Source organism: Somniosus microcephalus, chromosome 1 (assembly GCF_052327205.1).
Source record: "Somniosus microcephalus isolate GS21.2 chromosome 1, FLI_Smic_1.0, whole genome shotgun sequence".
NCBI classification, from domain to species: domain Eukaryota; kingdom Metazoa; phylum Chordata; class Chondrichthyes; order Squaliformes; family Somniosidae; genus Somniosus; species Somniosus microcephalus.
In genome coordinates, this window is record NC_140987.1 from 36,393,138 (window position 1) to 36,419,552 (window position 26,415).

General features: G+C 54.8%; 1 protein-coding gene across 2 annotated transcripts in view; it reads right to left on the minus strand.

The window, feature by feature from the left end:
- Positions 1 to 26,415, minus strand: part of glra3 (glycine receptor, alpha 3) — a 309,534-nt gene that overhangs the window by 102,100 nt on the left and 181,019 nt on the right. For both annotated transcript variants that reach the window (XM_085977779.1, XM_085977833.1), the window contains exon 4: positions 14,644 to 14,867. In XM_085977779.1, the coding sequence (XP_085833905.1) occupies positions 14,644 to 14,867 (224 nt within the window). The remainder of the gene's footprint in view (positions 1 to 14,643; positions 14,868 to 26,415) is intronic.

Consider the following 26,415-nt stretch of genomic DNA (forward strand, 5'->3'; position numbering starts at 1 on the left):
AGGGTGGGTCTGGGTGGAGAGCGGGAGTGGGTCTGGGTGGAGAGCGAGGGTGGGTCTGGGTGGAGAGTGAGGGTGGGTCTGGGTGGAGAGCGGGAGTGGGTCTGGGTGGAGAGCGGGAGTGGGTCTGGGTGGAGAGCGAGGGTGGGTCTGGATGGAGAGCGAGGGGGTTGTGGATGGAGAGCGGGGGCGTGGATGGAGAGCGAGGGTAGGTCAGGATGGAGAGCGAGGGGGTGTGTGGATGGAGAGCGAGGGTGGGTCTGGGTGGAGAGTGAGGGGGTCTGGATGGAGAGCGAGGGCGGGTCTGGATGGAGAGCGAGGGGGTGTGTGGATGGAGTGCGAGGGTGGGTCTGGGTGGAGAGTGAGGGTGGGTCTGGGTGGAGAGTGAGGGGGTCTGGATGGACAGCGAGGGTGGGTCTGGATGGAGAGTGAGGGGGGGTCTGGATGGAGAGCGGGGGCGAGTCTGAATGGAGAGTGAGTGTGGGTCTGGATGGAGAGCGAGAATGGGTCTGGATGGAGACTGAGGGTGGGTCCTGGTTGAGAGCGAGCGGGGTGCTGATGGAAAGCGAGGGTGTGCCTGGATGGAGAGCGAGGGTGTGGATGGAGAGCGAGGGTGTGGAAGCAAAGTTTTGGAATAAACGGGTCTTTTTCCAAGTGGCAGGCAGTGACTAGTGGGGTTCCGCATGAATCGGTGCAAGGACCCCAGCTATTCACAATATATATAAATAATACATATAAATGATCTAGACGGGGGAACTAGATGTAATATCTCCAAGTTTGCAGACGACACAAAGCTGGGTGGGCGTGTGTGCTGTGAGGAGGATGCAGAGAAACTCCAGTATGATTTGGACAGGTTGGGCGATTGGGCAGATGCATGGCAAATGCAGTATAATGTGGATAAATGCGAGGTTATCCACTTTGGTGGCAAAAACAGGAAGACAGATTATTATCTGAACGACAATAGATTGGGAGAAGGGGAAGTGCAACGAGACCTGGGTGTCCTTGTGCACCAGTCGCTGAAGGTAAGCATGCAGGTGCAACAGGCGGTTAAGAAGTCAAATGGTATGTTGGCCTTCATAGCGAGAGGATTCGAGTACAGGAACAAGGATGTCTTGCTGCAGTTGTACAGGGCCTTGGTGAGACCACACCTTGAGTATTGTGTGCAGTTTTGGTCACCTTATCTGAGGAAGGATGTACTTGCCATGGAGGGAAGGCAGCGAAGATTCACCAGACTGATACCTGGGATGGCAGGAATGACGTATGAGGAGAGATTGGGTCGATTAGGCTTATATTCGCTAGAGTTTAGAAGAATGAGAGTGGCTCTCATTGAAACTGATAAAATTCTAACAGGACTAGACAGACTAGATGCGGGAAGGATGTTCCCGATGGCCGGGGTGTCCAGAACCAGGGGTCACAGTCTAAGGATAAGGGGTAAGCCATTTAGGACTGAGATGAGGAGGAATATCTTCACCCAGAGAGTGGTGAACCTGTGGAATTCTCTACCACAGAAGGCAGTGGAGGCCAATTCATTAAATATATTCAAGAAGGAGATGGATATATTTCTTAAGGCTAAAGGGATCAAGGGATATGGGGAGAAGGCAGGGACAGGGTACTGAATTTGGATGATCAGCCATGATCTCATTAAATGGCGGAACAGGCTCGAGAGGCTGAATGGCCTACTACTGCTCCTATCTTCTATGTTTCTATGGAGAGCGAGGATGGGTCTGGATAGAGAGCGAGGGTGGATCTGGATGGAGAGTGAGGGTGGGTCTGGATGGAGAGCGGGGTGGGTCTGGATGGAGAGCGAGGGTGGGTCTGGATGGAGAGCAGGGTGGGTCTGGATGGAGAGCGAGATGGGTCTGGATGGAGAGCGAGGGAGGGTCTGGATGGAGAGCGGGGTGGGTCTGGATGGAGTGCGAGGGGGGGTCTGGATGGAGAGCGAGGGTGGGTCTGGATGGAGAGTGAGGGTGGGTCTGGATGGAGAACGAGGGCGGGTGTGGATGGGGAGCGAGGGCGGGTCTGGATGGAGAGCGAGGGTGGGTCTGGATGGAGAGCGAGGGTGAGTGTGGATGGAGAGCGAGGGTGGGTCTGGGTGGAGAGCGAGGGTGTAGATGGAGAGCGAGGGTGGGTCTGGGTGGAGAGCGGGGGAGTGGATGGAGAGCGAGGGTGGGTCTGGATGGAGAGCGAGGGTGGGTCTGGATGGAGAGCGAGGGTGGGTCTGGATGGAGAGCGAGGGCGGGTCTCGATGGAGAGCGAGGGGGAGTCTGGATGGAGAGCGGGGGAGTGGATTGAGAGCGAGGTGGGGTCTGGATGGAGAGCGAGGGTGGGTCTGGATGGAGAGCAATGGTGGGTCTGGATGGAGAGCGAGGGTGGGTCTGGATGGAGAGCGAGGGTGGGTCTGGATGGAGAGCGAGGGCGGGTGTGGATGGAGAGTGAAGGTGGGTCTGGATGGAGAGCGAGGGCGAGTCTGGATGGAGAGCGAGGGTGGGTCTGGATAGAGAGCGAGGGTGGGTCTGGATGGAGAGCGAGGGCGAGTCTGGATGGAGAGCGAGGGCGGGTCTGGATGGAGAGCGAGGGTGGGTCTGGATGCAGAGCGAGTGTGGGTCTGGATGGAGAGCGAGGGCGAGTCTGGATGGAGAGTGAGGGTGGGTCTGGATGGAGAGCGAGGGTGGGGCTGGATGGAGAGCGAGGTTGGGGCTGGATGGAGGGTGAGGGTGGGTCTGGATGGAGAGCAAGGGTGGGTCTGGATGGAGAGCGAGGGTGGGTCTGGATGGAGAGCGAGGGGGGTCTGGATGGAGAGCGAGGGGGGGTCTGGATGGAGGGCGAGGGGGGGTCTGGATGGAGAGCGAGTGTGGGTCTGGGTGGAGAGCGAGGGTGGGTGTGGATGGAGAGCGAGGGTGGGTCTGGGTGGAGAGCGAGGGTGGGTCTGGATGGAGAGCGAGGGTGGGTCTGGGTGGAGAGCGAGGGTGGGTGTGGATGGAGAGCGAGGGTGGGTCTGGATGGAGAGCGAGGGGGGGTGTGGATGGAGCGCGAGGGTGGGTCTGGATGGAGAGCGAGGGGGTTGTGGATGGAGCGCGAGGGTGGGTCTGGGTGGAGAGCGAGGGTGGGTCTGGATGGAGCGCGAGGGTGGGTCTGGATGGAGAGCGAGGGTGGGTGTGGATGGAGAGCGAGGGTGGGTGTGGATGGAGAGCGAGGGTGGGTCTGGATGGAGAGCGAGGGGGGGTGTGGATGGAGCGCGAGGGTGGGTCTGGGTGGAGAGTGAGGGTGGGTGTGGATGGAGAGCGAGGGTGGGTGTGGATGGAGAGCGAGGGGGTTGTGGATGGAGAGCGGGGGTGGGTCTGGGTGGCGAGTGAGGGGGTCTGGATGGAGAGCGAGGGGGTGTGTGGATGGAGTGCGAGGGTGGGTCTGGGTGGAGAGCAAGGGGGTGTGTGGATGGAGTGCGAGGGTGGGTCTGGGTGGAGAGCGAGGGGGTGTGTGGATGGAGAGCGAGGGCGGGTCTGGATGGAGAGCGAGGGGGTGTGTGGATGGAGAGCGAGGCTGGGTCTGGGTGGAGAGTGAGGGGGTCTGGATGGAGAGCGAGGGCGGGTCTGGATGGAGAGCGAGGGGGTATGTGGATGGAGAGCGAGGGTAGGTCAGGATGGAGAGCGAGGGGGTCTGGATGGAGAGCGAGGGTGGGTCTGGGTGGAGAGTGAGGGGGTCTGGATGGAGAGCGAGGGCGGGTCTGGATGGAGAGCGAGGGGGTGTGTGGATGGAGTGCGAGGGTGGGTCTGGGTGGAGAGTGAGGGGGTCTGGATGGACAGCGAGGGCGGGTCTGGATGGAGAGCGAGGGTGGGTCTGGGTGGAGAGCGAGGGTGGGTCTGTGTGGAGAGCGAGGGTGGGTCTGGGTGGAGAGTGAGGGTGGGTCTGGGTGGAGAGCGGGAGTGGGTCTGGGTGGAGAGCGGGTGTGGGTCTGGGTGGAGAGTGAGGGTGGGTCTGGGTGGAGAGCGGGAGTGGGTCTGGGTGGAGAGCGAGGGTGGGTCTGGGTGGAGAGTGAGGGTGGGTCTGGGTGGAGAGCGGGAGTGGGTCTGGGTGGAGAGCGGGAGTGGGTCTGGGTGGAGAGCGAGGGTGGGTCTGGATGGAGAGCGAGGGGGTTGTGGATGGAGAGCGGGGGCGTGGATGGAGAGCGAGGGTAGGTCAGGATGGAGAGCGAGGGGGTGTGTGGATGGAGAGCGAGGGTGGGTCTGGGTGGAGAGTGAGGGGGTCTGGATGGAGAGCGAGGGCGGGTCTGGATGGAGAGCGAGGGGGTGTGTGGATGGAGTGCGAGGGTGGGTCTGGGTGGAGAGTGAGGGTGGGTCTGGGTGGAGAGTGAGGGGGTCTGGATGGACAGCGAGGGTGGGTCTGGATGGAGAGTGAGGGGGGGTCTGGATGGAGAGCGGGGGCGAGTCTGAATGGAGAGTGAGTGTGGGTCTGGATGGAGAGCGAGAATGGGTCTGGATGGAGACTGAGGGTGGGTCCTGGTTGAGAGCGAGCGGGGTGCTGATGGAAAGCGAGGGTGTGCCTGGATGGAGAGCGAGGGTGTGGATGGAGAGCGAGGGTGTGGAAGCAAAGTTTTGGAATAAACGGGTCTTTTTCCAAGTGGCAGGCAGTGACTAGTGGGGTTCCGCATGAATCGGTGCAAGGACCCCAGCTATTCACAATATATATAAATAATACATATAAATGATCTAGACGGGGGAACTAGATGTAATATCTCCAAGTTTGCAGACGACACAAAGCTGGGTGGGCGTGTGTGCTGTGAGGAGGATGCAGAGAAACTCCAGTATGATTTGGACAGGTTGGGCGATTGGGCAGATGCATGGCAAATGCAGTATAATGTGGATAAATGCGAGGTTATCCACTTTGGTGGCAAAAACAGGAAGACAGATTATTATCTGAACGGCAATAGATTGGGAGAAGGGGAAGTGCAACGAGACCTGGGTGTCCTTGTGCACCAGTCGCTGAAGGTAAGCATGCAGGTGCAACAGGCAGTTAAGAAGTCAAATGGTATGTTGGCCTTCATAGCGAGAGGATTCGAGTACAGGAACAAGGATGTCTTGCTGCAGTTGTACAGGGCCTTGGTGAGACCACACCTTGAGTATTGTGTGCAGTTTTGGTCACCTTATCTGAGGAAGGATGTACTTGCCATGGAGGGAAGGCAGCGAAGATTCACCAGACTGATACCTGGGATGGCAGGAATGACGTATGAGGAGAGATTGGGTCGATTAGGCTTATATTCGCTAGAGTTTAGAAGAATGAGAGTGGCTCTCATTGAAACTGATAAAATTCTAACAGGACTAGACAGACTAGATGCGGGAAGGATGTTCCCGATGGCCGGGGTGTCCAGAACCAGGGGTCACAGTCTAAGGATAAGGGGTAAGCCATTTAGGACTGAGATGAGGAGGAATATCTTCACCCAGAGAGTGGTGAACCTGTGGAATTCTCTACCACAGAAGGCAGTGGAGGCCAATTCATTAAATATATTCAAGAAGGAGATGGATATATTTCTTAAGGCTAAAGGGATCAAGGGATATGGGGAGAAGGCAGGGACAGGGTACTGAATTTGGATGATCAGCCATGATCTCATTAAATGGCGGAACAGGCTCGAGAGGCTGAATGGCCTACTACTGCTCCTATCTTCTATGTTTCTATGGAGAGCGAGGATGGGTCTGGATAGAGAGCGAGGGTGGATCTGGATGGAGAGTGAGGGTGGGTCTGGATGGAGAGCGGGGTGGGTCTGGATGGAGAGCGAGGGTGGGTCTGGATGGAGAGCAGGGTGGGTCTGGATGGAGAGCGAGATGGGTCTGGATGGAGAGCGAGGGAGGGTCTGGATGGAGAGCGGGGTGGGTCTGGATGGAGTGCGAGGGGGGGTCTGGATGGAGAGCGAGGGTGGGTCTGGATGGAGAGTGAGGGTGGGTCTGGATGGAGAACGAGGGCGGGTGTGGATGGGGAGCGAGGGCGGGTCTGGATGGAGAGCGAGGGTGGGTCTGGATGGAGAGCGAGGGTGAGTGTGGATGGAGAGCGAGGGTGGGTCTGGGTGGAGAGCGAGGGTGTAGATGGAGAGCGAGGGTGGGTCTGGGTGGAGAGCGGGGGAGTGGATGGAGAGCGAGGGTGGGTCTGGATGGAGAGCGAGGGTGGGTCTGGATGGAGAGCGAGGGTGGGTCTGGATGGAGAGCGAGGGCGGGTCTCGATGGAGAGCGAGGGGGAGTCTGGATGGAGAGCGGGGGAGTGGATTGAGAGCGAGGTGGGGTCTGGATGGAGAGCGAGGGTGGGTCTGGATGGAGAGCAATGGTGGGTCTGGATGGAGAGCGAGGGTGGGTCTGGATGGAGAGCGAGGGTGGGTCTGGATGGAGAGCGAGGGCGGGTGTGGATGGAGAGTGAAGGTGGGTCTGGATGGAGAGCGAGGGCGAGTCTGGATGGAGAGCGAGGGTGGGTCTGGATAGAGAGCGAGGGTGGGTCTGGATGGAGAGCGAGGGCGAGTCTGGATGGAGAGCGAGGGCGGGTCTGGATGGAGAGCGAGGGTGGGTCTGGATGCAGAGCGAGTGTGGGTCTGGATGGAGAGCGAGGGCGAGTCTGGATGGAGAGTGAGGGTGGGTCTGGATGGAGAGCGAGGGTGGGGCTGGATGGAGAGCGAGGTTGGGTCTGGATGGAGGGTGAGGGTGGGTCTGGATGGAGAGCAAGGGTGGGTCTGGATGGAGAGCGAGGGTGGGTCTGGATGGAGAGCGAGGGGGGTCTGGATGGAGAGCGAGGGGGGGTCTGGATGGAGGGCGAGGGGGGGTCTGGATGGAGAGCGAGTGTGGGTCTGGGTGGAGAGCGAGGGTGGGTGTGGATGGAGAGCGAGGGTGGGTCTGGGTGGAGAGCGAGGGTGGGTCTGGATGGAGAGCGAGGGTGGGTCTGGGTGGAGAGCGAGGGTGGGTGTGGATGGAGAGCGAGGGTGGGTCTGGATGGAGAGCGAGGGGGGGTGTGGATGGAGCGCGAGGGTGGGTCTGGATGGAGAGCGAGGGGGTTGTGGATGGAGCGCGAGGGTGGGTCTGGGTGGAGAGCGAGGGTGGGTCTGGATGGAGCGCGAGGGTGGGTCTGGATGGAGAGCGAGGGTGGGTGTGGATGGAGAGCGAGGGTGGGTGTGGATGGAGAGCGAGGGTGGGTCTGGATGGAGAGCGAGGGGGGGTGTGGATGGAGCGCGAGGGTGGGTCTGGGTGGAGAGTGAGGGTGGGTGTGGATGGAGAGCGAGGGTGGGTGTGGATGGAGAGCGAGGGGGTTGTGGATGGAGAGCGGGGGTGGGTCTGGGTGGCGAGTGAGGGGGTCTGGATGGAGAGCGAGGGGGTGTGTGGATGGAGTGCGAGGGTGGGTCTGGGTGGAGAGCAAGGGGGTGTGTGGATGGAGTGCGAGGGTGGGTCTGGGTGGAGAGCGAGGGGGTGTGTGGATGGAGAGCGAGGGCGGGTCTGGATGGAGAGCGAGGGGGTGTGTGGATGGAGAGCGAGGCTGGGTCTGGGTGGAGAGTGAGGGGGTCTGGATGGAGAGCGAGGGCGGGTCTGGATGGAGAGCGAGGGGGTATGTGGATGGAGAGCGAGGGTAGGTCAGGATGGAGAGCGAGGGGGTCTGGATGGAGAGCGAGGGCGGGTCTGGATGGAGAGCGAGGGGGTGTGTGGATGGAGTGCGAGGGTGGGTCTGGGTGGAGAGCGAGGGGGTCTGGATGGACAGCGAGGGCGGGTCTGGATGGAGAGCGAGGGTGGGTCTGGGTGGAGAGCGAGGGTGGGTCTGGGTGGAGAGCGAGGGTGGGTCTGGGTGGAGAGTGAGGGTGGGTCTGGGTGGAGAGCGGGAGTGGGTCTGGGTGGAGAGCGGGTGTGGGTCTGGGTGGAGAGTGAGGGTGGGTCTGGGTGGAGAGCGGGAGTGGGTCTGGGTGGAGAGCGAGGGTGGGTCTGGGTGGAGAGTGAGGGTGGGTCTGGGTGGAGAGCGGGAGTGGGTCTGGGTGGAGAGCGGGAGTGGGTCTGGGTGGAGAGCGAGGGTGGGTCTGGATGGAGAGCGAGGGGGTTGTGGATGGAGAGCGGGGGCGTGGATGGAGAGCGAGGGTAGGTCAGGATGGAGAGCGAGGGGGTGTGTGGATGGAGAGCGAGGGTGGGTCTGGGTGGAGAGTGAGGGGGTCTGGATGGAGAGCGAGGGCGGGTCTGGATGGAGAGCGAGGGGGTGTGTGGATGGAGTGCGAGGGTGGGTCTGGGTGGAGAGTGAGGGTGGGTCTGGGTGGAGAGTGAGGGGGTCTGGATGGACAGCGAGGGTGGGTCTGGATGGAGAGTGAGGGGGGGTCTGGATGGAGAGCGGGGGCGAGTCTGAATGGAGAGTGAGTGTGGGTCTGGATGGAGAGCGAGAATGGGTCTGGATGGAGACTGAGGGTGGGTCCTGGTTGAGAGCGAGCGGGGTGCTGATGGAAAGCGAGGGTGTGCCTGGATGGAGAGCGAGGGTGTGGATGGAGAGCGAGGGTGTGGAAGCAAAGTTTTGGAATAAACGGGTCTTTTTCCGAGTGGCAGGCAGTGACTAGTGGGTTTCCGCATGAATCGGTGCAAGGACCCCAGCTATTCACAATATATATAAATAATACATATAAATGATCTAGACGGGGGAACTAGATGTAATATCTCCAAGTTTGCAGACGACACAAAGCTGGGTGGGCGTGTGTGCTGTGAGGAGGATGCAGAGAAACTCCAGTATGATTTGGACAGGTTGGGCGATTGGGCAGATGCATGGCAAATGCAGTATAATGTGGATAAATGCGAGGTTATCCACTTTGGTGGCAAAAACAGGAAGACAGATTATTATCTGAACGGCAATAGATTGGGAGAAGGGGAAGTGCAACGAGACCTGGGTGTCCTTGTGCACCAGTCGCTGAAGGTAAGCATGCAGGTGCAACAGGCGGTTAAGAAGTCAAATGGTATGTTGGCCTTCATAGCGAGAGGATTCGAGTACAGGAACAAGGATGTCTTGCTGCAGTTGTACAGGGCCTTGGTGAGACCACACCTTGAGTATTGTGTGCAGTTTTGGTCACCTTATCTGAGGAAGGATGTACTTGCCATGGAGGGAAGGCAGCGAAGATTCACCAGACTGATACCTGGGATGGCAGGAATGACGTATGAGGAGAGATTGGGTCGATTAGGCTTATATTCGCTAGAGTTTAGAAGAATGAGAGTGGCTCTCATTGAAACTGATAAAATTCTAACAGGACTAGACAGACTAGATGCGGGAAGGATGTTCCCGATGGCCGGGGTGTCCAGAATCAGGGGTCACAGTCTAAGGATAAGGGGTAAGCCATTTAGGACTGAGATGAGGAGGAATATCTTCACCCAGAGAGTGGTGAACCTGTGGAATTCTCTACCACAGAAGGCAGTGGAGGCCAATTCATTAAATATATTCAAGAAGGAGATGGATATATTTCTTAAGGCTAAAGGGATCAAGGGATATGGGGAGAAGGCAGGGACAGGGTACTGAATTTGGATGATCAGCCATGATCTCATTAAATGGCGGAACAGGCTCGAGAGGCTGAATGGCCTACTACTGCTCCTATCTTCTATGTTTCTATGGAGAGCGAGGATGGGTCTGGATAGAGAGCGAGGGTGGATCTGGATGGAGAGTGAGGGTGGGTCTGGATGGAGAGCGGGGTGGGTCTGGATGGAGAGCGAGGGTGGGTCTGGATGGAGAGCAGGGTGGGTCTGGATGGAGAGCGAGATGGGTCTGGATGGAGAGCGAGGGAGGGTCTGGATGGAGAGCGGGGTGGGTCTGGATGGAGTGCGAGGGGGGGTCTGGATGGAGAGCGAGGGTGGGTCTGGATGGAGAGTGAGGGTGGGTCTGGATGGAGAACGAGGGCGGGTGTGGATGGGGAGCGAGGGCGGGTCTGGATGGAGAGCGAGGGTGGGTCTGGATGGAGTGCGAGGGGGGTCTGGATGGAGAGCGAGGGTGGGTCTGGATGGAGAGCGAGGGTGGGTCTGGATGGAGAGCGAGGGTGGGTCTGGATGGAGAGCGAGGGTGGGTCTGGATGGAGAGCGAGGGTGGGTCTGGATGGAGAGTGAGGGTGGGTCTGGCTGGAGATCGAGGGCGGGACTGGATGGAGAGCGAGGGTGGGTCTGGATGGAGAGTGAGGGTGGGTCTGGATGGAGAGTGAGGGTGGGTCTGGATGAAGAGCGAGGGGGGGTCTCGATGGAGAGCGAGGGGGAGTCTGGATGGAGAGCGAGGGGGGGTCTGGATGGAGAGCGAGGGTGGGTCTGGATGGAGAGCGAGGGGGGTCTGGATGGAGAGCGAGGGTGGGTCTGGGTGGAGTGCGAGGGTGGGTCTGGATGGAGGGCAAGGGCGGGTCTGGATGGAGAGCGAGGGTGGGTGTGGATGGACAGCGAGGGTGGGCCTGGATGGAGAGCGAGGGCGGGTGTGGATGGAGAGCGAGGGCGGGTCTGGGTGGAGAACGAGGGCGGGTCTGGATGGAGAGCGAGGGCGGGTCTGGATGGAGAGCGAGGGCGGGTCTGGATGGAGAGCGAGGGCGGGTCTGGATGGAGAGCGAGGGTGGGTGTGGATGCTGAACGAGAGGGGGTCTTGATGGAGAGCGGGGGTGGGTCTGGATGGAGAGCGAGGGTGGGTCTGGATGGAGAGCGAGGGTGGGTCTGGATGGAGAGCGGGGGTGGGTCTGGATGGAGATCGAGGGTGGGTCCGGATGGAGAGCAAGGGTGGGTCTGGATGGAGAGCGAGGGCGGGTCTGGATGGAGAGCGAGGGTGGGTCTGGGTGGAGAGCGAGGGTGGGTCTGGATGGAGCGCGAGGGTCAGTCTGGATGGAGAGCGAGGGTGGGTCCGGATGGAGAGCGAGCGTGGGTCTGGATGGAGAGCGAGGGTGGGTGTGGATGGAGAGCGAGGGTGGGTCCGGATGGAGAGCGAGGGTGGGCCTGGATGGAGAGCGAGGGCGGGTGTGGATGGAGAGCGAGGGCGGGTCTGGATGGAGAGCGAGGGCGGGTCTGGATGGAGAGCGAGGGCGGGTCTGGATGGAGAGCGAGGGCGGGTCTGGATGGAGAGCGAGGGTGGGTCTGGATGGAGAGCGAGGGTGGGTCTTGATGGAGAGCGGGGGTGGGTCTGGATGGAGAGCGAGGGTGGGTCTGGATGGAGAGCGAGGGTGGGTCTGGATGGAGAGCGGGGGTGGGTCTGGATGGAGAGCGAGGGCGGGTCTGGATGGAGAGCGAGGGCAGGTCTGGATGGAGAGCGAGGGTGGGTCTGGATGGAGAGCGAGAGTGGGTGTGGATGGAGAGCGAGGGCGGGTCTGGATGGAGAGTGAGGGTGGGTCTGGATGGAGAGTGAGGGTGGGTCTGGATGGAGAGCGAGGGTGGGTCTGGATTGAGAGCGAGGGTGGGTCCGGATGGAGAGCGAGGGGGGGTGTGGATGGAGCGCGAGGGTGTGTCTGGGTGGAGAGTGAGGGTGGGTGTGGATGGAGAGCGAGGGTGGGTGTGGATGGAGAGCGAGGGGGTTGTGGATGGAGAGCGGGGTGGGTCTGGGTGGAGAGTGAGGGGGTCTGGATGGAGAGCGAGGGGGTGTGTGGATGGAGTGCGAGGGTGGGTCTGGGTGGAGAGCGAGGGGGTGTGTGGATGGAGTGCGAGGGTGGGTCTGGGTGGAGAGCGAGGGGGTGTGTGGATGGAGAGCGAGGGCGGGTCTGGATGGAGAGCGAGGGGGTGTGTGGATGGAGAGCGAGGGTGGGTCTGGGTGGAGAGTGAGGGGGTCTGGATGGAGAGCGAGGGCGGGTCTGGATGGAGAGCGATGGGGTGTGTGGATGGAGAGCGAGGGTAGGTCAGGATGGAGGGCGAGGGGGTCTGGATGGAGAGCGAGGGTGGGTCTGGGTGGAGAGTGAGGGGGTCTGGATGGAGAGCGAGGGCGGGTCTGGATGGAGAGCGAGGGGGTGTGTGGATGGAGTGCGAGGGTGGGTCTGGGTGGAGAGTGAGGGGGTCTGGATGGACAGCGAGGGCGGGTCTGGATGGAGAGCGAGGGTGGGTCTGGGTGGAGAGCGAGGGTGGGTCTGGGTGGAGAGCGAGGGTGGGTCTGGGTGGAGAGTGAGGGTGGGTCTGGGTGGAGAGCGGGAGTGGGTCTGGGTGGAGAGCGAGGGTGGGTCTGGATGGAGAGCGAGGGGGTTGTGGATGGAGAGCGGGGGCGTGGATGGAGAGCGAGGGTAGGTCAGGATGGAGAGCGAGGGGGTGTGTGGATGGAGAGCGAGGGTGGGTCTGGGTGGAGAGTGAGGGGGTCTGGATGGAGAGCGAGGGCGGGTCTGGATGGAGAGCGAGGGGGTGTGTGGATGGAGTGCGAGGGTGGGTCTGGGTGGAGAGTGAGGGTGGGTCTGGATGGAGAGCGAGGGCGGGTCTGGATGGAGAGCGAGGGTGGGTCTGGATGGAGAGCGAGGGTGGGTCTTGATGGAGAGCGGGGGTGGGTCTGGATGGAGAGCGAGGGTGGGTCTGGATGGAGAGCGAGGGTGGGTCTGGATGGAGAGCGAGGGTGGGGCGGGATGGAGAGCGAGGGTGGGTCTGGATGGAGAGCGAGGGCAGGTCTGGATGGAGAGCGAGGGTGGGTCTGGATGGAGAGCGAGGGCAGGTCTGGATGGAGAGCGAGGGTGGGTCTGGATGGAGAGCGAGGGTGGGGCGGGATGGAGAGCGAGGGTGGGTCTGGATGGAGAGCGAGGGTGGGTCTGGATGGAGAGCGGGGGTGGGTCTGGATGGAGAGCGAGGGCGGGTCTGGATGGAGAGCGAGGGTGGGTCTGGATGGAGATCGAGGGTGGGTCCGGATGGAGAGCGAGGGTGGGTCTGGATGGAGAGCGAGGGCAGGTCTGGATGGAGAGCGAGGGTGGGTCTGGATGGAGAGCGAGGGCAGGTCTGGATGGAGAGCGAGGGTGGGGCGGGATGGAGAGCGAGGGTGGGTCCGGATGGAGAGCGAGGGTGGGTCTGGATGGAGAGTGAATGCGGATCAGGTACATTTTGTGTTGGAAGTCAACATTCTCAGAAATCACTCTGTTAAAGTTCACACCTTGCAACTGCTGGACAAAAAGCTTTTCAAACTTTTGCTCAATTAAGTAATTGAAATGTTGAGCCTATTTTCATGATGCAGATCCCAAAGTCTGGGGATCAATCTAGTGTAACAATATCAATCAAAAGTATGGGGCCCCAAAACCTGGCAGAATATTCGAAATGTCATCCAATCGATAAGGTAAGCATCAAAATAAAAAAAATACATCTGTAATTAAATGTCGGCAATATACTAGATAATAGCTGTACAATCACTGTGTGCTTCCAGTAATTTCAAATATCAGAATAGGAAAAGGACACGGATCTGATATTTGAAATTTCCTATTTTATCTCTGCTAATGGACTTCCACTCATTGTGTAGACATACGGTGGCATAGTGGTTAGCACTGTTGCCTCACAGCGCCAGGGACCCGGGTTCGAATCCGGCCTCGGGCGACTGTCTGTGTGGAGTTTGCACATTCTCCCCGTGTTTGCGTGGGTTTCCTCCGGGTGCTCCGGTTTCCTCCCACAGTCCAAAGATGTGCGAGTTAGGTTGATTGGCTATGATAAATTGACCCTTAGTGTTAGGGGGATTAAATACATGGGGTTGCGGGGATAGGGTGGGATGTGTGTTGGTGTAGGGGTTACGGGGATCGGGTGGGATATGTGTCGGTGCAGGCTCGATGGGCCGAAATGGCCTCTATCTGCACTGTGGGGTTTCTGTGATTCTGTGATCAAGCTTCATGGTATCTGTTTTACCATCCATTTGTTTACAACAATAGCTTTCAGACTTTTCTGTGGACACCCCCACCCCCTGGCAAATATCGACACACTCTCGGTGAACCCCCCGTTCTAATCTCGCAGATACACAAAGGAAAACAGGGCGAGAAACATTTTTTCTCAGTACATATACAGCAGCAGAAACAAGAACCTAGTAAGCCAACAAATGTTTTTTAATGGATTCTGATGACGGGCAGATAGCTGAAGAACTGAGGAGCCCTCTGGCATCCTCTTGCAGAGGCCCTAGAGTGTGGAGACCCAGTTTTGAAAACCTATGACCTACAATAATATTCGTCTGTCATTCACTTACTTTGTACAACCACTTAATTGGTCCAGATCCTTTTTGAATGCAGTAATTATCCTTTGCACTAGTTACTGTAATGATGTATGAGTATGTGAACTCAGCATTTCAATCAAGGGCAGTTGGTTAGAACCAGACTGGAGAAAGTAGGCCAGTCTGAAAGCTGTGTTTGTAAGCACAGATTCCGCTGCTGAATGTGTCAATTTGTTTTCAATCATAATAAATCGAGTTGTAATTGGGTTATTAGGAACCTTAACAACAATATTACACAAGAACAGCACAATCGCCCTGCCACACAGCTTGGTGCCGTATCAGTTCTGAATAGTGTAAGCGTCAGCACATCCAGAGGAGAGAGACCTTTAGACATTCATTCAGCCGCCTGAAGAGAACTTGGAGAGAACTTGGTCAAGATTCACATTAAGACTAGATTTAGGCAAAAGACAAACGATTGCTCACACATATAATGGGTGGCAAATAAAGTAAGATGGACATTGAAGTTATGGCGCTAATCCCATTCACTTACATTATTCAGTGGCTTGAAGTGCCTACCTTATTGAATAAAGGACAATCCCATTTTTAAAAATTCTCAGTAATTTATTGTCCGTTGTCACCTCGTGAAAGTTGGCTCCTTTCTCATTTGCAAAGAACAAATCTGGTTTCCAGATTGAATCCAACATTGATGGGTCCAGGTCTAGAGAATCGTCTGGGTACTCACTGTACGACAGTCTAGGGTCGTTCCACTGCTGACGCAGGAAGATGTTTAGCCGGTAATCCTGCAGGGAATAAACAAAACAAGATTAAAACCATGGCTGCCCCATGTCCTAACTCGCACCAAGTCCCGTTCGCCCATCTCCCCTGTGCTCGCTGACCTACATTGGCTCCCAGTTAAGCAACACCTCGATTTCAAAATTCCCATCCTTGTTTTCAAATCCCTCCATGGCCTCGCCCCTCCCTATCTCTGTAATCTCCTTCAGCCTCACAACCCCCCGAGATATCTGCGCTCCTCTAATTCTTCCCTCTTGAGCATCCCTGATTATAATCACTCAATCACTGGTGCCTTCAGTTGCCTAGGTCCTAAGCTCTGGAATTCCCTGCCTAAACCTTTCTGCCTCACTACCTCTCTCTCCTCCTTTAAGACACTCCTTAAAACCTACCTCTTTAACCAAGCTTTTGGTCACCTGCCTTAATTTCTCCTTATGTGGCTCGGTATCAATTTTTTTGTCTTTTAATACTCCTGTGAAGCGCCGTGGGACGTTATGCAACAATTCAAGTTGTTGTTGTTGTTGTTTACCTTTGAAGTTAATGGCCTCTTTGGAACTGAAGCCTTCGGCGCCTTTACAATGTCAAGTTGGCAGCTTGACTCTGAGTTGGAAGGTCGTGGGTTGAAGTCCCACTCTTGGAAGTTAAGTACATAACCTTGGCAGATATTCCCGTGCGATACTGAGAGTGTCCGATATCATCAGAGATGCTGGCCTGTAGTAATGATAAATCGAGGCCCCATCCATCTGCTTGTTTAAGTACATGTTAAAGATCCTATGGCACTATTCAAAGAAGGATACATTAACTAGTCAGCCACCTTTGTGCTGTCAGCAGGATCATGCCGCACACAAAATGGCTGCTGCGTTTGGCTACATAGCACGGTGACCTTCAAAGTGTGTGTGGGACGTGCTTTGGGATGTTACTGAGAGAAGTGGGCCTAGGCTTTCTGATTGGAGGAAATCTCCGCCCCCGCCAAACCCACCCCCCCACCCCCCCGAACCCAGCAGACTTTCCGGCCCTGAGATCATTTGTACATTGAGAGCAGGCTTCCCAGACTCCACCAAGGAGTCATGCCAGACAGGAGGCGTTTGACTAGCTCTGGCCTCAGGGGAGGAAGAAGGCAGCCACTACAGGTGCCTGAAAAAAAAATTCTCTCGAAAGTTTTTCTTCCTGCTGCTGGTGTCTGTGCAGGACCGCACTCTGAAAGCGTTTGTACAGGACATTTTACTGTTAAACCACTGAGGCTCCCTCCACCCACCATTGAATTCTGGACATCAGGTCCTAACAGGTGGCCACTCGAACAGGGAAAATGACAGGTAACATGACATTTGCAAGCACCCACCCACTTATGAGAGGCCGCATTTTATGCAGCACGGCTGCCTTCTGGAAAAGGGATGTTATAAATTTGAATCTACTGGAGACACCTTCTTGGGTCAGTTGCTCTGTGAAGTAGTTTGAGCAGCTTACTTTTATGTGACGTGTCTCACACTGTCCTATATCTATTTACACCATAGTGTAACCCGGAAATGTAACTATAACACTGCTTTGTGACTTGGGCCTGATATTTATGACGTTTGCACTTGTGTCTCTTTAATTCCTCTGAAAGCAGACCAAGCAAATACTTGGTGAAGCAAGGGTTCATGTGAAACATTAAACTGTTTTATTTTCCATCAAGTGAACGCACAGACCAACAGTTATGATCAGATTCATTTGAGCTCAATCAGTGCACTTATCTTTGTGTAATGATACAAAACAAAGAATGTGAAGTGCTTCCCCACATCAGTGGGTCATCTTACTTGACTAAAACAAGATGTCTTCTAACTATCCTCCAGCATTTCTGATCTCTTCGCCTCAGCAAAGGCCCTTGTAGTTATCCCATTAACAAACCTGACTGCTAACATGTGAGTCTTTGTTCACCTCCTCCCTGTTTCTTAAAGGGGAGGTGCATTCTGGTTACAGCAGGTACTGGAAGTCATTGTAGAGGGGTGTGTGACCTACAGGAAGACGGAAGATGGCACAACATGGTTCCCTGATTTTTGGAAGCAGCAGTCGAGGCCCTGGTGCAGGAGGTGGACAAGAGGAGAGATGTCCTGTATCCATAGGAGGTCAGGAGGCCCTCCATACCGACAGTGTGAAGGGAATGGGAGCAGATAGCCGTTGGTGTTGTGCAAGCAGTGTAGCCCCGAGGACCTGGATGCAGTACAGGAAGAAGTTTAATGACCTCACACGAATGGTCAAGGTCAGTAAATTCATCTTCAAATGCCATATCCCACAAAATGCACCACTAGCCTCACACACTGCTCAATTCACCATACCCCAACCACTCACCTACCAACAATCTCTATCAATCACAAATCGTACCTCACATTCACATGCTCCATCTCACCCTCACACATTTCATAAGAGTCATAGGGCTCGAATTTCCCTGGGCCGTGGAGGCGTGAATGGAGGCGTGTGGGGTGTTAAAATTGCAGAATCGGGGGGCACAAACCCAACCCGCCTCCATGCCCGTTTCCCAGGAGGCGGGGACCCAACCTGTGCTGGGAGCCGCCTCCCCGAGGCAGGAAGGGGATTAGTGCCAATTAACTGCCTGTTAACAGGTAGTTAACAGGCTGTTTTTGGCCTAATCCCTATTTTTATCCCTGAAGTGTGGGCTTCCCGATGGCTCCAAACCACGCCAAGTTAGCGAGGTGGACCGTCGGGCTGAAGGGCTTGGAGGGTTCGAGATGTCCGGTGTTCAGGTGAGTGATGGGTGCATGAGTGCAGAGACAAGTGTGTTTGGTGTGTCTAAAGTGTTTAAATAAGTTCTACTTACCTTTACTTACTAATGCAGGCTTCCTTCCTTCAGATCTCGGGAGTCCCTCATCTCACCGGCACAGAAAGCAGAATGGCCGCGAGCTGTCAAAAGTTGCAGCATTCAGCTTTCTGTTCTGTAGAGATTTCTAACTGAGTCTGTGGAGAAGGACTCAAGTTAGAAGTCAGATTCTCAGTGTTTGACAGCTTCACAGAGCTGTCAAACGCTGCTACTTCATCTGTCAAAAGCTCGTGACAGATGTAATGTCAATCTGTGATGTCACCTGTTGCCGGGTGGCCCTTAATTGGCCTGCTGAGCCTGCTGGGCGGGCTCAACAAGGTCAATCAAGGGAAAATCACGTGGGTTGGCCACAAATTGATGGAGGCAGGACTACAACCCAAAAAGTGGGAGTCCCGCCTCCATCACGTCCCCATTGACAAAATCCAGCCCGTAGAATCACTGGGCTAGAAATTTGTGGCCTTAGCACCACTCCTTAGTGCCATTAAATGGCACTCAAATGGCAGCTGCCACTCTTTCGCCAGCTGCTGGTGGGTCCTGTGACGGCCGCTGTTTTCATGCTCACCTTTGTGTTGCCGGTAACTGGCAGCACCATGCTGGAGAAAATGGCGGTGTTGTGACGTAAATCGGCGTGCAACGCCGACTTTATGTCACAAGCGCGAACTTTGAGGCTTGCTCTGAATTAACCTGGTGTGCAAGCAGGCTGACAGTGATGATGGCTGCACCTCTTAAAGGGACAGGTACATTGTTCAGATAAGTTTGGATTTATGGTTTTGGGCTGTTTTTTAAAATATTTGATTGCACTGCAATAGATGTGAAAAGTTTTTTTTTAAGTGTGTAGGGATTGCTGCTAGCCGCTTGCAAGGGCTTGGATAGTAAACGAAGGCCTTTGAGAAGACAGAACATGCTGCGAATACTCAGCAGGTCAGGCAACATTTGTGGACAGAAAAACAGATTTCACGTCTCAGGTCAAGTTGCTGTCTGACCAGCTGAGTATTTCCAGAAGGAGGATAATGTATGAGGATACCAACATCTTTTGTTCTTGCAGCCCCGCCACTGGCCAAGGGCTCTGCCATGCTCCTGCCAAGAATGGCCTGCACCGGCACCTCCAAGGGGGTGAGGTGAGGCTAGGAATGGGAGATGTGCCTCGTGATTGGTGCAGATTGTTCGTAGGTGAGAGATTGAGGGTGGGGGTCATGCATTGAGTACTGTATGAGGCTAGTGGTGCAATTGGTGGGAGGCAGCTTTTGAAGATGCATTCACTGACCATTTTTAAAATTTGTTTATGGGATGTGGGCGTCGCTGGCAGGCCAGCATTTATTACCCATTCCTAATTGCCCTTGAAAAGATGGTGGTGAGCCGCCTTCTTGAACCGCTGCAGTCCGTGTGGTGAAGGTGCTCCCACAGTGCTGTTAGGTAGGGAGTTCCAGAATTTTGTCCCAGCGACGATGAAGGATTGACGATATCCTTGTAAGTCAGGATGGTGTGTGACTTGAAGGGGAACTTGGAGGTGGTGGTGTTCCCATGCGTCTGCTGCCCTTGTCCTTCTAGGTGGAAGAGGTCGCGGGTTTGGGAGGTGCTGCCGAAGAAGCCTTGGCGAGTTGCTGCAGTGCATCTTGTAGATGGTACACACTGCAGCCACGGTACGCCGGTGGTGGAGGGAGTGAATGTTTAAGGTGGTGGATGGGGTGCTAATCAAGCTGGCTGCTTTGTCCTGGATAGTGTCAAACTTCGAGTGTTGCTGGAGCTGTACTCATCCAGGCAAGTGGAGAAAATGCCATCACACTCCTGACTTGTGCCTTGTAGATGGTGGAAAGGCTTTGGGGAGTCAGGAGGTGAGACACTCGCTGCAGAATACCCAGGCTCCTTGATGCCACACTCGGTCAAATGCTGCCTTGCTGTGCACAAATTGGCCGCCATGTTTACATTACAAGAGTGACGACACTTCAAAGTGCTTAAATGGTTGTGTGATTAAATATTTCCATTCATCACTGCCTGTGACTGAGATCGGTTTCAGTGTCATTTCCCTTCCCCCAGACCTCATTGTATTGTGTGCTGGAATGTGCTGTATTGTATACTGGAATGTGCTGGAATGTGCTGTGTGTAGGGCTCCACCCATACCTGGCCCCGTTTGTAAGCTAGTTCAGCCTGGCCTCAGTCTCCAGAAGGACGACATCTCTCTCGCTTACGTGTTACGTTCTAAGTTAATAAAAGCCTTGTTTTTGTTCTGCTAACTTCGAGTCTCGGAATTATTGAGGCACATCAATTTTATTAACTTATTTTTCAACACTATGGATCAACTCCTGAAACCCGAACGTTTGGATTTGGATCAACATGCTCCGGACTCATCAGCACGCTTCGGACACTGGTTTGAGTGTATGGAATTCTTCCTGGACAATTCCGCAGCCGTCAAAGATGCTACGGACGCTGCGAGGACGAGACTCGGAATTCTGCGGAATTGGGTAAGCCACCGGGTTTACCCCATCATCCAAGACGCCGAGACGTACCTGGCCGCCTGCGACATCTTAAAGGCGCATTACCAGCAGCCTACGAATGAGGTGTATGCTAGGCACCTGCTCGCCACCCGCGCACAGCGACCTGGGGAATCGGTGGAGGAGTTCCTAAGCACCCTGAAAATGCTTGGCAAAGACTGCAAGTGCCGAGATGTAAAAGCCGCAGTGTACACTGACGAGCTTGTTCGCGATGCCTTCATCACAGGCCTCAGCTCCACTTACATCCGGCAAAGACTGCTGGAAAAAACGGGGTTGGACCTGAAACAGGCTGCGGACACCGCGCGATCCCTGGATGTGGCCCAGAGAAACTCGGACGCCTACTCTTCAGCCCGCGCCGTCCACGCCACCACGTGTGCACCGAGGGCGCCGCCATCTTGGAAGGCATCTTCCCCGCCCGACAGCCCGACACCGGCTGGGCCCCACTCTCCCCCCAGAAGCCCTACGACAGCCGCGACGCGTCAGGGACCCAACTGCTACTTCTGCGGGCAGCCAAAGCACACCAGAAACCTGTGCCCGGCGAAAGGCACCACCTGCTTTAAGTGCGGTAAGAAGGGGCACTTCGGGAAGGTGTGCAGAGGGAACCCCGCCGGAAAACCAACCACCGGAAAACCCGCCACCGCCGCGTGTGCGCCGTGGGAGCGGCCATCTTGGACGCCATCTTGCCCGACCTCGTGGGGTCCGCCATCTTATGAGCAGACAGCGTGGACGCCATCTTGTATCGATCAGGGCCCTACAGTGGCATCGGTCACAGTGGACCAGACCAGGCCGCACTCGCTATCCAGATCAATGGTGGACATCGAGGTAAACGGGTGCCGGGTTAAATGCTTAATTGACAGTGGAAGCACGGAGAGCTTTATCCACCCAGAACTGGCACAACAACTCTCCCTAAAGGTGGTCCCTACTCAGGGTACCATCTCTATGGCTGACAAAACCCAGACATCGACCATTCTGGGTTACTGCACGGTACAATTGTGCGTTAACGGAACTGTATATGATAATTTTAAAGTATTAATCATGAAGAACCTATGTGCGAGCGTGATCTTGGGCCTGGATTTCCAGTGCAACCACCAAAGCATCACGCTCAAGTACGGTGGGTCCCAGCCGCCCCTCACAGTGTGCGGTCTGGCTACCCTGAAGGTAAAGCCGCCTTCGCTATTCGCGAACCTTACCCCTAACTGCCGGCCAATAGCGACCAAAAGCAGGAGGTACAGCTGGGAGGACAGGCGGTTTATCGCGACCGAGGTAGACAGGCTCCTGAAAGAGCGCATTATTGAACGCAGCAACAGCCCGTGGCGCGCCCAAGTGGTAGTGGTAAGGGGTAGCGAGAAGAAACGGATGGTGATCGACTATAGTCAAACGATCAACAGGTACACCCTACTAGACGCCTACCCGCTACCCCGCATATCAGAAATGGTGAACCAAATCGCCCAATACCGGGTGTTCTCCACCATCGACCTCAAGTCAGCGTACCACCAGCTCCCTATCAGACCAGAGGACCGCCCGTACACCGCCTTCGAGGCGAACGGACGCCTCTACCAATTCCTCAGAGTCCCCTTTGGGGTAACGAATGGGGTCTCGTTCTTCCAGAGGGAGATGGACCGCATGGTCGATGACCACCACTTGCAGGCAACCTTCCCCTACCTCGACAACGTCACCATCTGCGGTCACAACCAGCAGGATCACGACTCGAACCTCGAGAGGTTCCTGAAAACCGCACAAAAACTCAACCTCACCTACAACGAGGACAAGTGCGTTTACAACACCACGCGCCTCTGCATACTAGGCAGCGTGGTGGAGAATGGGGAAATCAGACCAGACCCCAACCGATTGCGCCCCCTACGGGAGCTGCCTCTGCCCAACACTCCCAAAGCCCTGAAAAGGTGCCTGGGGTTATTTTCTTATTATTCCCAATGGGTCCCCAACTACTCCGACAAAGCCCGCCCCCTCTTGAAAGCATCCTCTTTCCCGCTCTCTGCTGAGGCCCACGCCGCCTTCAAAAGCATTAAGCAGGATATCGAGCGGGCCACGCTACAGGCAGTGGACGAGAACACTCCATTTCAAGTGGAAAGTGATGCGTCTGACTTCGCCTTGGCGGCCACCCTCAACCAGGCGGGGCGGCCCGTAGCTTTCTTCTCGAGGACCCTCCAAGGGCCCGAGATCAGACACTCCTCCGTGGAAAAGGAGGCCCAAGCCATCGTGGAGGCAGTGCGCCACTGGCGCCACTACCTAGCCGGCAAACGCTTCACCCTACTTACCGACCAGCGGTCGGTAGCGTTTATGTTCAATAATAAACAGAGGGGGAAGATTAAAAATGATAAGATTCTTAGGTGGCGGATCGAGCTCTCCACCTTCGAGTACGACATCATTTACCGGCCAGGGGCCCTTAACGAATCCCCTGACGCCCTCTGACGAGGGATGTGTGCCAGCGCCACCGGGGATCGGCTACAGACCCTCCACAACGACCTCTGCCACCCAGGGGTCACGCGGCTGTTCCACTTCATAAAGTCCCGTAACTTACCCTACTCGATTGAGGAAGTTCGGTCCCTGACCAGGAACTGCCGCACTTGCGCTGAGTGCAAGCCTCGGTTCTACCGCCCAGATAGAGCCCACTTAATCAAAGCTACACGGCCCTTTGAGCGGCTCAGCTTAGATTTCAAGGGCCCCCTCCCGTCCGTCGACTGCAATGTTTACTTCCTGAACATTGTGGACGAATACTCCCGGTTCCCATTCGCCTTCCCCTGCCCAGACATGACCAGCGCCACGGTCATTAAATGCCTCAACAGCCTGTTCTGCCTGTTCGGTATGCCGAACTACATCCATACGGATAGGGGGGCGTCCTTCATGAGTGAAGAGCTACGCCAGTACATGCTGTCCAGGGGGATCGCCACGAGCCGTACCACCAGCTACAACCCCCGGGGTAACGGCCAAGTGGAGCGAGAGAACGGGACAGTATGGAAAGCAGTCACTCTAGCTCTAAGGACCAAGGGCCTCCCTATCTCCCGCTGGCAGGAAGTCCTCTCGGATGTGCTCCATTCGATATGGTCGCTATTGTGTACGGCCACTAATACCACGCCTCATGAACGAATGTTTGTCTTTCCCCGGAAATCCACCTCAGGCGTATCCATGCCGTCATGGCTCTCCACCCCAGGTCCGGTACTCGTGCGAAGGCATGTGAGGGGCCACAAGACGGACCCTCTCGTGGAGCCAGTACACCTACTCCACGCCAACCCCCAATACGCATATGTCCGGCACGCCGACGGAAGGGAGGACACCGTGTCCATAAAAGACGTCGCCCCAGCCGGCATCGACAACAACCACGGCAATAGCGGCAACGACGATCACAGCAACTCTTACCCACCCACTACTCTTTCATCACCCCCGGAAGAACACCGACCAACGGCACCCCCACCAACTACCCCTTCAACAACCCTGGCGGCACCCCCGGCAGAGACCCAGGAGGCTACCGGGGACACCCAGTCGACACCCGCGGCACCGCAACAGCCACGTCGGTCGCAGAGGACTATTAAACCCCCGAACAGACTAAATCTATAGAAGGGGTGAATGTGATGAAATATTTCCATTCATCACTGCCTGTGACTGAGATCGGTTTCAGTGTCATTTCCCTTCCCCCAGACCTCATTGTATTGTGTACTGGAATGTGCTGTATTGTATACTGGAATGTGCTGTGTGTAGGGCTCCGCCCATACCTGGCCCCGTTTGTAAGCTAGTTCAGTCTGGCCTCAGTCTCCAGAAGGACGACATCTCTCTCGCTTACGTGTTACGTTCTAAGTTAATAAAAGCCTTGTTTTTGTTCTGCTAACTTCGAGTCTCGGAATTATTGAGGCACATCAGGTTGTAAGACCCGGATACCAAGAGAGGACAGGATATGCTCTCACTGCAGTCAGGGAGTGGTGGAGACAGAGATGCACTTCCTCACAGCTTGTAGAAAATATCAGGGCATAAGGGAGAATTTCTACCTAAAATTCACAAAAATATGCCAGGAATTCAGAAATTTGAATGACGACCAAAAACTCCCATACCTACTAGGGGAAGAGAGAAATTGTGTAACACTAGCGGCACACTATGTTACAGCTTGCCATAAACTGAGGGACAACCACTAAATATAAGAAAAGAGTATATATAAATTATATGAAAGTATATTTATACACTCAGGGATATATCTGTTTATACACTGTATGGATAGATCTGTATTTTTGTGAACAAACATGAATGTTTTCCGATGCTTTGGCAACATAAGATGTAACTTGTCATGCCAATAAAGCGATTTGAATTGAATTGAATTGAAAAAATTGTAAAGCACTTTGGGATGTTGTGAAAGGCGCTATATAAATGCAAGTTCTTTCTTAATGGATACCCTTTGATGTTATACACATTTACTCTTTACGATTTCTTTATGCATTACCTGACATTTATCCACATTGAAACCCATCTGCCATTTCTGAGACCATTTGCTTAATTGATCCAAAACCCTCTGAATATTTTCAATCTCTTTTCTGTGTGCTATTTGCACATGTAGCTTTCAATCATAACATTATTTGTCACATTTCTAGAATCTTAAAATAGCCATCCAAAAATATTCCAGATATGAAACACCTCAATGTTCAGCTATTATTGAATCTTCCTTCAATTCAACACTCAAATATAAATTCCTATGTTAAAGTACCAAAAAATACAGATTTTCTTCTGGCTTCAAATGAAGGTGTTGCTGGAAATGTGCTGGTAGATTGAAAACATTTTATTTTAATCTGTTCTCAGGATGCGGGTGTCACTGGCAAGGCAGGCATTCATTGGCCATGCCTAGTTGCCCTGAGAAGGTGGTGGCGAGCCTTCCTCTTGAACCGCTGCACCCGGCATGTAACTGCCCATTCCTCCTCTCCCATGCCCGTTGAAGAACTGAACATTCCCCAGGCACATCAGAGAGGACTATCGGGGCAGCGATATTAAGTAAAGCTCATTCTGAGGAAAGCCCAGAATAAAGGTCAAGTGAATTTTCATTTCGGCCCTCGCCATTGTGGCTACTCGGACAAACCTAGAAATCACGTCTTGCGAGATTAGCATTTTGAACATTTAATGTGCGGTTAACAAATTTGCATGACATTCCCTTCTATGCATCTAAACAGAGGCACACACCCACTTTCTTTACAGATGGTTAACCTCTCCATGGAAACAACACAGAACGGAATGCCATCAGCACCCATTTAGCGTTCATACGCTGATATCACAAATAATAACTTCTGGGCTACAGAGGTAGAAGGAATGGGAATTAAATATTCCCAGAGCATTTCTCTTACTGCCCTGCTTGAAATTTTCACCTAGTTTGCTCAATGCAGTGGCAAAGGCTGAAAGTTCAACAGACTGCGCCCTTGTGAAACCAAGTGAGGGAAAATAGTCAACATCTTAACATGGCTTGAAAAAGTTACTGACATCTGTATAAAGTTCAACAATAATAAGGCAAGCCTTCATATAGAGTTATCTGATACAGGGCTATTGATACAGACAACAATCTATCATACACTGGGAATAAGGACATTGGAATTATACAACGTCCCAGTTCTTTAGACGGTAACTGTTCATGTCAAATGCATTCCTTATCAGTAAAAATTAAAAAATGCTGGAAGACACAGCGGAAGGGTGGAGAACCAGAGGACACAGATTTAAGGTGACTGGCAGCAGAACCATAGGCGACATGAGGAAAAACTATTTTACGCAGCGAGTGGTTAGGGTCTGGAATGCGCTGCCTGAAAGGCTGGTGGAGGCAGACTCAATTGTGGCTTTCAAAAGGGAATTGGATAAAAACCTGAAGGAAAATAAAATTGCAGGGCTATGGGGAAAGGGCGGGGAAGTGGGACTAGCTGAAGTAATTTAATTTATTCAATTTAATTTAATTTTAATTGATTCATTTACGGGATGTGGGCGTCGCCGGCAAGGCCGACATTTATTGCCCATCCCTAATTGCCCTTGAGAAGGTGGTGGTGAGCCGCCTTCTTAAACTGCTGCAGTCCGTGTGGTGTGTCGTAGCAGTTGGATACAACTGTATTGCTTGCTAGGCATTTAAGGGCAGTTAAAAGTCGACCACATTGCTGTGCATCTGGAATCACATATAGGCCAGACCAGGTAAGGACGGCGGATTTCCTTCCCTAAAGGACATTAGTGAACGAGTTGGGTTTTATCTGACAATCCGGTATTCCCAGCTGTCGCGGTGGGATTTGAACTCAT